Below are 12,963 nucleotides of genomic sequence, written 5' to 3'. Positions count from 1 at the left end.
GGAGCAAGCTAAGTGATTATAATTACCCCTTCCACTTCTGACCCCATCTATCTGTAAATCCATCTTCAGCCTAATAAGATGTTGTGCCCCCATTTTCCCATGTGAATCCTTCTTCCTCGGTATTACCAATTGCCACAAAGTTTTCTACAATTTTTTGCTTACAAATGTAGGAAATTTCCTTTGGGTCCCTTACTTGCATGTTTTTATTGTTGCATCTATGTGTCTACCTCATTTATCTCTAAGGAAAATGAGTCTCCTGTAAGATTCTGGCACAAAGGCTGGTTCTCTGCTTAAAAGCCATTGATGCTGTATCATGAAGACCATGAACACAAGCTCCCAGCTTGTCAGGTGGCTCACAAAGGACTGTTGTAATTTTATCTCCAGGGAAATCTGACACTTTTCTGGTCTTTGAGAGAGCCTTCTCTCTCTCTCTCTCTCTCTCTCTCTCTCTCTCTCTCTCTCTCTCTCTCTGTGTGTGTGTGTGTGTGTGTGTGTGTGTGTATGTGTCTTTGTCTCTCTCTCTGTCTCTTTCTCTCTCTCACACACACACACACACACACACACAGGTGAATCAAAATTTAAAGTTAAAGAGAATTTTATGTGAAATGCTGTCAGTCTGAAACCTGCATTTCATTTTATTCCATATTTTTTTTTACATTTTTCTGATTTCTGTGCCTTGATAGATACATAGGCACTATCTGTTTGAAATGTCTTTGTATCCTTTTTTTGTAAATGCCTTAGGAGCATGTTCTTTGATGAATATCCCAGATATCAGTTTATACTTGTCCCTAAGTCCCTAAGTGCATAAACAATGATGTTTTTGAGAAAGAGGCATGGCTCCTAAGCAAAACAAGTATCCCTTAGGTACAAGAAGAGATTGTTGAAAAAAACTCACTTCTGTCATGAAAGTGCTCTTTTACTAAATGCCACAAGAACCATCTTCAATGCTTTCAAACCTTCCAGATGTCAGGGGATGTGGTACTTCAGCCGTGTGATGGGGCTGTTTTAATCCAATAGTCTGTTAATGCTTATTAAAACATCTGCTAATGGACGTGTGTTTACACATACATGGGAGTGGGTATTTAACTGATGAAACATCTTTTGTGTGCCTGGCAAGGCAAAACACAGAGTACTCCAGAGGCTCTTGTGTCTGTTTTATACAACTAGCTCCAAGCCAATGGGGAAAATTTCTCTATTTTCATGGTATCAGCATTCATCTTAATACAGTGGATTAGCTTAGACTTTGCCATTGGGGTCAAATGTGAAAGGTGTGGAGAAAGTGGGGCATGGCTACTAGGCCAATGTCCAAGGTGACACAAAGACAGCATGGCTTCAGGTATTCCAGTCTCTTCATAGCATGGCAGATTTTCTTTCCTGTCCTCTGACAGCCTAGGGATTTCCTGCACATTGCTGAAATGTTATATTTTTTTACCTCTTGGTACCTGTCCTCACTGTGGAAGTTTCTATTCAGAACATTTTAAGAACACCATTGTCCAATCGAAACCAAATGCTTGGTTTCTTAGAAGAACAGTAATTAATGATGTGTGACAACATGGGGGAAGTTAAAAGGTTATGCTTCATCTTCAAATTATACCAGTTAGCTCATGAGAGCAGCTCAGGGGGGAATGGACTTTCAGGGCTTCATTTTCATTCCTGATAACCAATATTTTAACCTTGTATAGCTGTTTGAGGAAACAATTCCATTACTTGCCCTTCATGGTTTCCCAACAAGTCTGTCTGTTAACCAAAATACCAAAGCCATGGATTCTCTATGCCAGAAACTGAGGAAGGTCGCTCTGTCCATTCTGACCCATCTAGATCCTTTGACCAATACACTGTTCATTCCAGGGGCCTTCTCACCTTGGACACAACCAAATGCTCTAGCTCTTAACTTGTAAGCATAGCAACAGTTCTTCCTCTTCTTCTTCCTCCTCCTCCTCTTCCCCTTCCTCTTCCCCTTCTCCTTCTTCTTCATCATCTTTCTACTTCTTTGTTTTTTTTTGTTTTGTTTGTTTGTTTTGTGTATTTGTTTTTTCGAGACAGGATTTCTCTGTATTGCCTTGGAGCCTGTCTCCTGGAACTAGCTCTGTAGATCAGGCTGGCCTCAGACTCACAGAGATCTGCCTGCCTTTGCCTTCAGAGTGCTGGGACTAAAGGCATGTGCCACCAAGGCCCAGCCATAATTCCTTCTTATTCATAAACAAACATTCCAGCCACTGGTTGATGGGAGATGTCATTCTGTAAATATGTTTCTCTTATTGGTTAAAGAATAAAGCCATGTTGGCCAATAAGAAAGCAAGATAGGTGGGACTAGGAGACAAGGAGGATTCTGGTAGATGTAGTAGAGGAAATTCAAGATGTAGAGACTTACAGAAGAAGTAGTCCAGACCCTCTCTCCAGTAAGACAAGACCACATGGGAACACTTAGAATAATAGAAATGGGTTAATATTTAATACAGAGCTAGCCAATAAGAAACACTAGTAACAGGCCAACAGCATACAGCATCTCTCTGTGTTATTTGGGGCTGATGCAGCTCTGGGACCAGGCTGGCAGGAAAACTGCTCATAACAACTAGTGCTGGCTGAAACCAACTTAATGAGATGCTTGTGTGGAAGTATACTAAATAAATTCCATTGTTTTGCTTTGCTTTTTGAGACAAGGTCAAAAAACAATCCTTGATATTCTAGAACTCACTATATATTCCAAGCTAGCCTCGAATTTAAGAGATCGTCCTGCCTTTGCCTCCCAAATGCTGGGATTAAAGATGTGCACCTCCAGGCCCAGTTTGAGTAAGATTCTTTTTCCCAGTAAGATAACTTAAATTGAGTTATGTTGTATGGTGCAAACAAAGGTGTGATAACATGCAATGTTACAAATGCTGTTTTTATACAATTTCAGAAAGCTTGAGAATAGTAGATACTTTACGTATCTCTGGAGAGATGGGAAAATCTGCCAAGTCTCTGCTAAATATAAGACTTGAGGGAGTAATATTGAGTTGTTCAGAAGTCAAGAGACCCAGCCAACCTTGTACAGCTGTTTGAGGAAGCAATTCTTGGGACTTAAATGTAAGAAATGGAATCACATGGCTGGAAAGTGCTGATGAAATATTACCTTTGAAAATCAGCTGTTGCCAAGGACCTGAGTTCCCTCAGGAGTTTCTGCCAACATCAGTGGAAGGCTAGCTCATGCTAACAGGAAGAACAACCAAGAGCCTTTGGCCTATGGATCCCTCTTATCTTAGGTCAGTTCTTCTCTTCAGTATTGAAACTCCCTGGAGAGAAAAAAATCTAAGTTACTAAATATCTCAGAGGAGATACATCATTTATGGCATTCAGGTGGAAAAAAATTATGCAAGTTCCTGCCAGGCAGCAGGACCAAGTTTTAGGGAATCTAAACAGATTGGTTGTTGAAAGAACGTGACATGGAAAGAAGGGTTAAACATTTTCAAAACTTGAGTTACCCAGCATTTAAGAGACCCAGCCAATCTTGTATAGTCTCTATAAGTTCTGAGTGAAATGTAAATAAAATGTTTATAAAGTTGAAAGTGAATATTAGAATCTGTTTCTCACTGACATGCAGGTTTCTGGTTTGGGGTATCAAATAATACACAACTTAAAAAACAATTCTAAAAACCCCTTTATTTTTCAAAAACAAAAATGGAATTGAATTCTCTCTCCTCTCTCCCTCCCTCCCTCCCTCTTCCTCCCCACTCTCTTTCTCGTGTGTGTGTGTGTGTGTGTGTGTGTGTGTGTGTGTGTGTGTTTTGGTTTGAATAAAACTTGTTTGTTCAAGACAGTTTTGCTGTGTATTTATTCAAAACTGGCCTGGAACTCTCTATGTAGACCAAATTGGCCCAGAACTCAGAGTTCTGCCTGCTTCTACTCATGGGTCAGTGGTATTCTTCTATCTGCTTTTATAATGTCAGTCATGACATATTTTGAAGTGTATGATGAAAACTTGATATCACAGGATAGGTGAAAAGGGGCATACCTTGTGGATCGGATTGTCTGAAAGCCCTTTGAGCCCTAGATGTCATCAGATCAGACCACACTTTGAGCATCACTGAGTTAAGAATAATTGCAATTCAGCAATAAAAAGAATCTCCAGTAAATGAGCCGACAGTGTTGAAAGCTATGGTGTGAGTCATGGCATGAAGAGATTTGCAATACTGCAGCCTAGTGCTACTTGAAGTTTAACATGTCTAAAACTCCCCTGTGTTCCTTGCTTAAATGCAATTCTGATTCAGCTGATCTGGGGTGAGGCTCAAGAGCTGGCATTGCTAGCAAACATTTGGAGGGTGTTGATGCTCATTCTTGCATTTCACCTTGGCTGCAAACTCTAGTATATTGTGAAAGACACATCAGCAGAAAGGCTATTATGCTATACATAAGTAAGCCTGGGGCATGGAGAGGGTTGGGTGAGAGTACAAATATATTCGTGTTGTGGCTCTTTAAAAGTTTATATTTTACAAATCCCATACTACAACAAGTTAGGGCTTTTATAACTATCTCTCCATCAAAGAAAACCAGAGCATAATATTGCTGTTGGCAAAGATGAATCCAACCACCATGTTTGATGAGGCAAAGGACTATGTGTTTGATCTTAAGAATGTAATATTACCAGTAAATAATACATTACCAAGCTGATGTGCTGATTATGTTAGAGAATTCAATACCATTGATAGTTTCTTATATAGAAATTACATTATTTTTAAAGGCTTTGCAAATGCTAGTAGCACAACAACATTGTTTCCTCTATCAAACATCTAAGACCTAAACCAAAACATATTTAACAAAATGTAAAACGTTCAGTAGAAGCACGAATTTCGTCTCAAGTGTTATTTCCTATTTGTTTATGATCGTTCCTTGAAATTAACTTTAATGACATGTATTAATAACCGAGTTTAGTCACTCAGCAATTTGACTAGTGTATGTACGTGCTGTATGTCTATCTATGCAACTGTGTGTGCATGAGCCAGAGATTGGTGTCAGATGTTTTTCTTTTTGAGATAGAGTTTCTCACTGACTTGGGAGTTCACGTTATAGCTAGACTGGGTAACCAGCAAGCCCTGGGGATCTTCCCATGTCTGCGCCATGTCTGTGCATCCACATCCTGTGCCAGTTAGTTTTTTTGTTGTTGTTTTGCTTATTTATTTTATTTTGTATGTGCTTGTGTCAACTTTACACATGTTAGAGTCATCTAGGAAGACAGAATGTCAGTTAAGGCCTTGCCTCCATCAGATTGGCCAGAGGGCATGTATGTAGGGCATTTTTCTTGATTAAAGAATGATGTTGGAGGGTCTATCTCACTGTGGTTGTATCAGTCCCAGACAGGTGGGCCTAGGTTATATCAAAAAACAAGCAGAGCAAGCTATGAAGAGTAAACCATTAAGCATCATTCCTCTATTGCTTCTGCTTCAGTTTCTGTGTCCAGGCTCCTGCTGGGTCCTCCGTACATCCCCATCCACTCAACTGCATACCCTTTTTGTTTTGTTTTTAACAAACAAAACAAGAAACAAATGCACCCCAAAAGGCCTACACTAAAATATGAATGTGGAAACCTAAATATACAAGGATAAATAAGATTAAAAATGCAACCCCTGCCTGCCCCAGTAGGGTGTTGGTGGTGCATGCCTTTAGTCCCAGCACTCAGGAAGCAAGGGCAGGCAGATCTCTGTGAGTTCGAGGCCAGCCTGGTCTACAGAGCAATTTCTAGGACAGGATAGGCTCCAAAGCAATACAGAGAAACCCTGCCTCGGGGGGGGGGGGGGGAAAAAAAAAAGAAAAAGAAAGAAGGAAAAATACCCCTCCCCCCAAAATAGTGAGTTATTGTGTTGGCTTGGGTACTGGGCCTACCCTGAAGTGTGGTTAAAACACCTAGTGTATTTATGATGGACCACACTTGTAAACTGAAATAAACCCTTTCCAAATTGCTTTTGGTTATGGTTTTTATCACAGCGATACAAAGTGGACTAGGACAGGTCTTCATGCTTACACTGCAAGCATTTCTCCACTCAACTGTCTGCATAGTCAGTAACCACCTCTTGATATTTTAAAATCTAAATTTCTTGGCCAGCTTGTAGCTCTTACTAAAATTGTTCAATCTTACTGAGGCCATGGGCTTTGGAGCTTTTACAATTTGTCTCCCTTATTTTCTTTACTTGTTCAGTTTACAGGTCATTCTGTTTTTGTTTATGTTTGTTGTTGTGTTTTTTGTTTTTTTTTGTTTTGTTTTGTTTTTTTTTTTTTTCTAGATAGGGTTTTTCCGTGTAACCCTGGCTGCCCTGGAACTTGTGCTGAAGCCCAGGCAGGCCTTGAACTCAGAGATCCACCTGCCTCTGCCTTCTGAGTGCTGGGACTAAAAGGTGTGTGCTACCAATGCCAGGTGAGAAATGCTTTCTTAACTGAGCCATTTCTCAGACCTTGTACTCTGAACTTTTATTCACATCTTTTAGGCACACTATAAAACATTCTTCCCTGTACAAGACCAAATACACTTGTAAGATCCTATCATATTTAAAATTATACAAAATAATTTCCCCTTATCAATTTCTTCTTAGCATCCCTAAAACAGTCACACTGCAAATTAAAGCATGGGCTTCAAAATGAAGGAAGGTATGAATTTAGATCCTGGTACTATGAAAGACAGGCTATATAATTTGGGAGTTTATTTTATTTGCAGCTTGTTCAGAGTGTTGACAGTGTATATGTGAAGGCTCTTTCATAAGGAACAGCACTCAGTAGATGGGGAATGGACATCCTTGCCTTTCCTGACTGGTTCCAGAGATCTCAAAAAGTCCCAATACTATTTTGGGGATTTTTAAGATTTTTAAAAATTAAAAAAAATTGTCTTATACATATGAATTTTTTGCCAATGTGTGTATGAGCATCACATGTGTTTCTGTGTCTGCAGAAGTCAGATGGCTTCAAATCCCCTGGAACTAGAGTACAAGTGGTTGTGAACCTCCACAATTCACATAGGGGCTAGGACCAGAACTCCAGTCCTCTGTAACAGCTCACTATTGTAATAAATGCTCTCAACCACTAAGCCATCTCTCTAGTACTTTGAAGATTTTTAAATCCTCTGTTATGTAGCAGTTTCCTTAGAAATTCAAACATCCATCATGAAGCGCCTTATGCAGAAAGGTAGAACAACTCAAAACCAGCTCCAGGTTTCCAGCTTCATGAGCTGTCGCTGGTGCTGGGGTGAGCTTTGGTGATGCAGCTGCCTTTTAGTCATTTCTGCTACTGTAAGTAACCTGTATTCCTGTAAGTAACCCCAGTAAAACTCATTGACTCATCTAGTTGGAATTTGGTGGAACCCATACCTTGGTCTGTAGTGGGCTCCCAATCTGGGGTGCAGATGTGTATGTATCTCTCCAGGATGTCACACAAAATCCTGTTCATCACTAGCAGATCTACTGCTAACCACTAATACTGACTTCAAGCCAGTATTTAGAATGGCTGTTTGTGATCACACGATAAAATCATGTCAGATACAATATATCATTTGGTCCCACCCTACCTTTTAGCTCTAGCTTACACTATTTTCAGGAAATGTCTTTCTTGCATCAGGGCTAGCCTGTTTTATTTTCCTTCATGGTATTCACTAGCCAATATACTTCCTTCTTCTGGACCATCCTCATGCTATTCAAGGTTTAGCATAATATGTAGACAATTAATGTTTTTCAACATTGGGAATTTTAAAATACAATTAATGTTTTTCAACATTGGGAATTTTAAAATAAACCTTGTATTCTCAACGGAGAAAATGCTTCATTTCGTGTTAGATTGGTATGAAAGTAACATCTCTATTGGCTTCCATTCCAAAATTAAGTTATTAAAAAGTATTTCCCATCAATATTTGCTTCAAAAGTGGTGCACAGTTAAGGAAGAAGCTTTGTGGTTGAACACTTGTCTAGCATGTACCACAGAAGACCTATGTGCAGTTGATGGCACACACCTGTCACCAGAGCACTGGGGAAGTTGAGGCAGGAGCACTGGGTTACCTTGTCTTAAGAAAACAACAAAATGGTATACAATAAATATTTTTCTAGTATTTGACGTAGTATCTCACCCATCTAGGTAAAACAGCCTGTAAAGTAAGTCAGTTTGTAAAGACTTAACTCCTTTTTTTGCTCAGTTATACTTGGGATTTCCCCAACAGAGGTAGCTTTTCTTCCAGCATCAATGTTTTCACACTTTGATCATCAACCATGGATAAGTCTTTACCAAGACTGATTTTATTTAAAATGAACTTAGAACAGATTAATTCTTCTAAGCATTTTCCTATGACTTATGGTTATGACTTTACTATTTGTTACATAGCACAGGAACTTAATTGTAAAACACACATAAATTTGCCATATCAATTATTTAAAAAGTGTATACTTCAATGACTTAGTATATTTACAATCTTGTTTAACCATTTGGTGCTAGAACATTTTTATTCACCCAAAATGAAACTCCACAACCATTAGCTTAATCTCTACAAACTTAACTATTTTATAGAAACAGAATCATATTCATGGTCTTCTGTGTCTGGCTTACTTCACTTAGCATTTTTCTTTATTTTGGGGGGGTGGTGGTGGTGCAGTTCATGACAGGGTTTCTGTGTGTAGCCCTGGCTGTCATGTAACTGGCTCTGTCAACCAGGCTGGCCTCAAACTCAAGAGTCCCCTGCTACTGTCTCTCTGAATGCTGGGATTAAAGGAGAGGAGACCACCACAAAGCTCACATAGCATTTTTTTCATTGTATACTAATATCAGTTCCTGTAGTAATCCTGCCTCAGCCTCCCAATAGTCAGGGATTGCTGGTAGTACCTACAGTGTTGCCTTTATTCCTTTTAGTTTAGATTGAAAAATTGTTTTTCCAGAAATTTCGTGTTAGACTGGATGAATAATGAACTAACAGCAATCCCACTCCTACTCTTTTGGGTTTTGTTTGTTGATTTTTATATGCAAGGCTATGTCTAAATAGTGATTCTCCAACACTATGTAAAAAGCTACCCAGGAAACCTATTTTAAAATTCAGATTGCTAGGTCTCAGGGCCAAAAGACCACAGATAAATTTAAATAAGCACCTAAGTGATGCTGATAGGCAAACTTCCCACTATGCTTCAGGGATTCTTTCTTAGGTGAAAACAACTCAGGCAGAGGGCACTAAAAGGAAAAAGCCCATTTGTCCTAAGTCTGTAAAATTTAAAATTTGTTTAGTTAGCACACAAAGTAGAGGCTACATTGCACATGTACCATTCTAGTTTATCCCTTTTCACCCTCCCACATTCCATTACCTTCTACCCAAACCAGAAACTTGGGTGTCAATCTGACTGTAGTTTATTTGCTTTGCCAAGAACAGTCTTTCCAAGGTAGCACCATTTTCTTCCTTTTACTAAGAGAAGTCTGAGCAGAAGCAACATGCAATAGTGAGGCAGTCTTGCTCAGCCATCATTCCTAGGAATCCCACTACAAATGGCTGCCGGGGTGTTTCAGCAACTTTGGGGCTTAAAAAAACTGTACTCAATCTCTCTACTTTTGGCAACTGCTTTTTAAAAGAGGCTTAAATTAGAAACTGTCACTTTGATTGGGCCCCCTCTCAAAAGACAGATACGTATTTCCTGCAGACACAGAACTACTTAATGTGGGGCTCTCCAAAAAAACAAAAATCACATTCCTTCCCGTTAACTGCTTACAAGTTTTAGACAGTTGACATTTCTTTTTAGATCCAGCAATATAAGGGTGGTGGCACCACTTGGAAGGTGATTATTTTTTTTCTTGTTCTAATTCATTGTAACCTTTAAAAATACAAAATTACTTAGATGTGGTATTACTCATATTTCACAGAAGCTAAAAGAACTCTCTCTCCTTTACATTAAGAAACAAAAGCCCCATAAATCACAATCTGCAACAAGAGAATTCCCATAAAAATTGAATGCAGTGCCTTTTCAAAACCTTCCTCTGACCCTGCTATACCTTCCTCTGACCCAGACAACCATCTGCATCAATGTATCATCTTCTTTATATGATGACTCAAAATTAGGGAAGTACAAATCACAGCAAAAAATTAAAGTTTTCATCTTTAATGAAATGACTTTGGAAATAACGTACATCTCCTTGACACCAGCAGTTTTTGGAGTCACAGCAAGATACACAGAATTACATCCGTAATTTCTATGAATGCCAACATTTCAGGCAGTAATTTCTGTTACATGGCAAACAAGATCAAGAAAGCAACCATCAAACAAAAGAGACCCATAGCTTCAGACAAGGCAAATCCCAGGATAGCATAAGAGAACAGCTGCTGCTTCAGTGAAGGGTTTCTAAAAGAGACACAACACAGATGATTGTTACTTTGAAACATTAACATCAACACATTTGGTAAATGGTAAAGAATCAGATAACTAGTATGAGGATCTCTGCAAACTAGAAAGTTCTATGGAGGTGGTATCTCCCTAATACTACTTTGCTTCTGCCTCTCAAATTCCTTTTTTTTTTTTTAAACCCACTCCTAATCATGTGGCAAAAAGTTTGGGAGCCATCTTTGTGTGCAAATATAAATACTTAGTTTATACCCATTTTGAGGGGTCCTGATATTCTTGAGGCTGGCTTCACACTTGTGACCTCTAGTCTCTCTCCTGGCTGGTTGGGTGATAGTGTGCCCTTATCTCAAGTACCTAATGCACACTGCTCCCCAAACATACTACTTCACCGCTTTCCCACTTTCACCTATAGCTTCCCAGTCTCTCAACTTAATCTGGGACAATTACCTGGCATAACCAATGATAAGGCTGCCAAAGACTGTTCCAATACCAGCACCAGAACCAGCAACTCCTACTGTTGCAGCACCTGCACCGATGAATTTGGCAGCAGTATCAATGTCTCTGCTGATTGCACTGGTCTGAAACTCCCTTCGGATCAGCTGACACATACCATTCTGAGCCCCATTAATTACTGTAGAGCCCTGGAAACAGGAGATAAGGCAAAGGTCAACTCAGTAATCACATCTGTACTGCCAAAACGGCAAACTCTTTATATTGCAGCTTGGTATGAATAAACAATTGTATGGTACAATCAAAAAGAAAAGCAAGAACTTGGAATAATTATTATCTTGTATAAGATAACAATCTCTACCTATGCCTTCCAGTTGTCAAAAACAGAATATGTGAATATATTTTTCAACAGAAGGCTCTTTTTGATAATCATGACTATTTTAATCTCAAGTACAAATAACTCAAAATCACAAATAACTTAAATACAAATACAGACTAAAGTGTTTGTTTGCTAATTCAGGAGGTTGCCTTGGCCACCCGAGTTTTTCTCAGTGGCTCACACTCTATATATTTATTGTCTGGTAAAAGTGGAGAGAGGCTCTCCTGGAACCATTCATTCAACAAATTCACCCCTTCACAAAATCGCAAGTTTAGGCAGGATTTCCTAATTTCTACCATTACTACTTACCTCTCCAGTCCTAGTCTCTGGTCGAGATAACACTGATGCAGAAATTGGTCTATATGCAACTCTGGATCCAGCTCGGATCTATTAATGGAAGGAAAGGAAAAATTTCAAGTATAAAGACTACAGGTGAGTCTTCTTGTAGCCATAAATTCTAAAGGGGAAAGCAGAAGAAAATGAGCAGAGATTTATCTGCACAATTATCTTGGCTGTTTGGTCCTTTTGGATACACAAAGCCAAATCAACGACACTTCATGCTAACAAATTGTAAAACGTGCTATCTGATCTATTTGTGAACTAAAATCCCCAGAACAAAAGTTAAAAAGTGACAGTGCTTCTGTGGACGTTTCAGTAAGTGTAATGCTGTAATTCAAGTAATTATGTGGGCCTACAACATCAGGAACGCCACTGTCAATGCTGTCATTTAAAATAGTGCAGCAGTTAATTAATAAAGCTCCCAGTATTTTCAAAGTGCTCCTAAATATCCACTAATCATAAATTTACTACAGTTTAAGCAGTTCGATGGCAGCTTAAGAACCGGTGAAAAGCTCTCACTATAAGGACATCTTGCATTCTGGCTTCTCTGTCCTTGAGTGTCCACTACACTAAGGTCACAGAAAATCCCTTCAGAACCAGGACCCGATTCTCTAGGACAAATCCTTTCGATTCAGACTTCACTTAAAGTCTCCAAAGAGAGAGCTTCAGGGCTCCCCCACCACCTTCCTCCGCCCACACATGGAGGCAAAGTCCCTCCCTCTGCAGCGGCGAGTTTGACCTACAGACACGCATGGGAAGCGCTGCAGAGGCTACTAGGCCTCGGCGGCTCCCTCCTAAATCCCAGCACCCCGACCTTCGCGTCCACCCCAACTCCACGGGGACCGGGAGGTGAGGGTGGGGGAAGGGCGCGCTCAAGGAGCAAGGAGGCTGTGACCTACACGGAGTGGGCCCGCCAGGCCTCGGGGGACGGAGTGCCCGCCCCAGGGTCGGGAGGGAGGGAGGGAGGACATCGGGGCAAGGGTGAAGGAGAGCCGGCCCCTCAGCGGGTACGCTGGCCCGAGGCCTGGTTTACGCACCAGAGCGGGGGTGCGGGCGAGCTTGGCGCAGGCGAACATCTTTCCTCTTGGCGGTGCGGCGTGGATGTGGGTGACAGGCGACGTGGGCTCCTCTCCCGCTTCCTCTCTGCGGAGGGGAAAGAGGCTTAAGGTCGCGTCCCCCAGGGGCCTGCCCTTCCCAACCCGGGTCCCCAGGGTCCCCGCGCAGGCCGTCGGCGTGGCCGCGTGCCCGGGAGGTGCAAGCCCGGTGGATGGGGCCCAGCGGCCCGCTCCGCCCCAGCCCGGCCCCGCGCCCTCCGCTCACCTCCGCTTACCTCCCGAGGCGGCGGCGGCGACAGCGGCGGCAGAGGTCGAAGCAGTGGGGCTGGGCGCGCAGGCGCGGTACGGCTCTTATCCGGGACGCAGCACCCGGATGGAGAAGGCGGGGGAAGACGCTCAAGGTCACTTTGTAACAACTTTA

General features: G+C 41.1%; 1 protein-coding gene across 1 annotated transcript; it reads right to left on the bottom strand.

Annotated features, from left to right (window-relative positions):
* Positions 1-10,063: 10,063 nt before the first annotated feature.
* Atp5mc3 (ATP synthase membrane subunit c locus 3) lies at positions 10,064-12,624 on the bottom strand. Its single transcript, XM_051184456.1, has 4 exons — positions 12,525-12,624; positions 11,458-11,535; positions 10,767-10,960; positions 10,064-10,319 (listed from the first exon to the last, which is right to left on the bottom strand). The coding sequence occupies exons 1-4, from the start codon at positions 12,561-12,563 to the stop codon at positions 10,205-10,207; spliced, it is 426 nt and encodes a 141-aa protein (XP_051040413.1). The 5' UTR covers positions 12,564-12,624; the 3' UTR covers positions 10,064-10,204.
* Between the last annotated feature and the right edge of the window lie 339 nt (positions 12,625-12,963).

The sequence above is a fragment of the Phodopus roborovskii genome, unplaced genomic scaffold (assembly GCF_943737965.1).
Source record: "Phodopus roborovskii unplaced genomic scaffold, PHOROB, whole genome shotgun sequence".
NCBI lineage: Eukaryota > Metazoa > Chordata > Mammalia > Rodentia > Cricetidae > Phodopus > Phodopus roborovskii.
The sequence above is the reverse complement of the archived record's forward strand: the minus strand, read 5'-3'. Positions and strand labels throughout refer to the sequence as shown.

Excerpts from the sequence above, each read along its gene's own strand:
- Atp5mc3 (XM_051184456.1), bottom strand. The coding sequence starts at position 12,563 with ATGTTCGCCTGCGCCAAGCTCGCCCGCACCCCCGCTCTG. Across the intron at positions 11,536-12,524 it reads TCGCCCGCACCCCCGCTCTG|ATCCGAGCTGGATCCAGAGT; the intron begins GTGCGTAAACCA and ends TTCCATTAATAG. Across the intron at positions 10,320-10,766 it reads CTTATCATTGGTTATGCCAG|AAACCCTTCACTGAAGCAGC; the intron begins GTAATTGTCCCA and ends TGTCTCTTTTAG.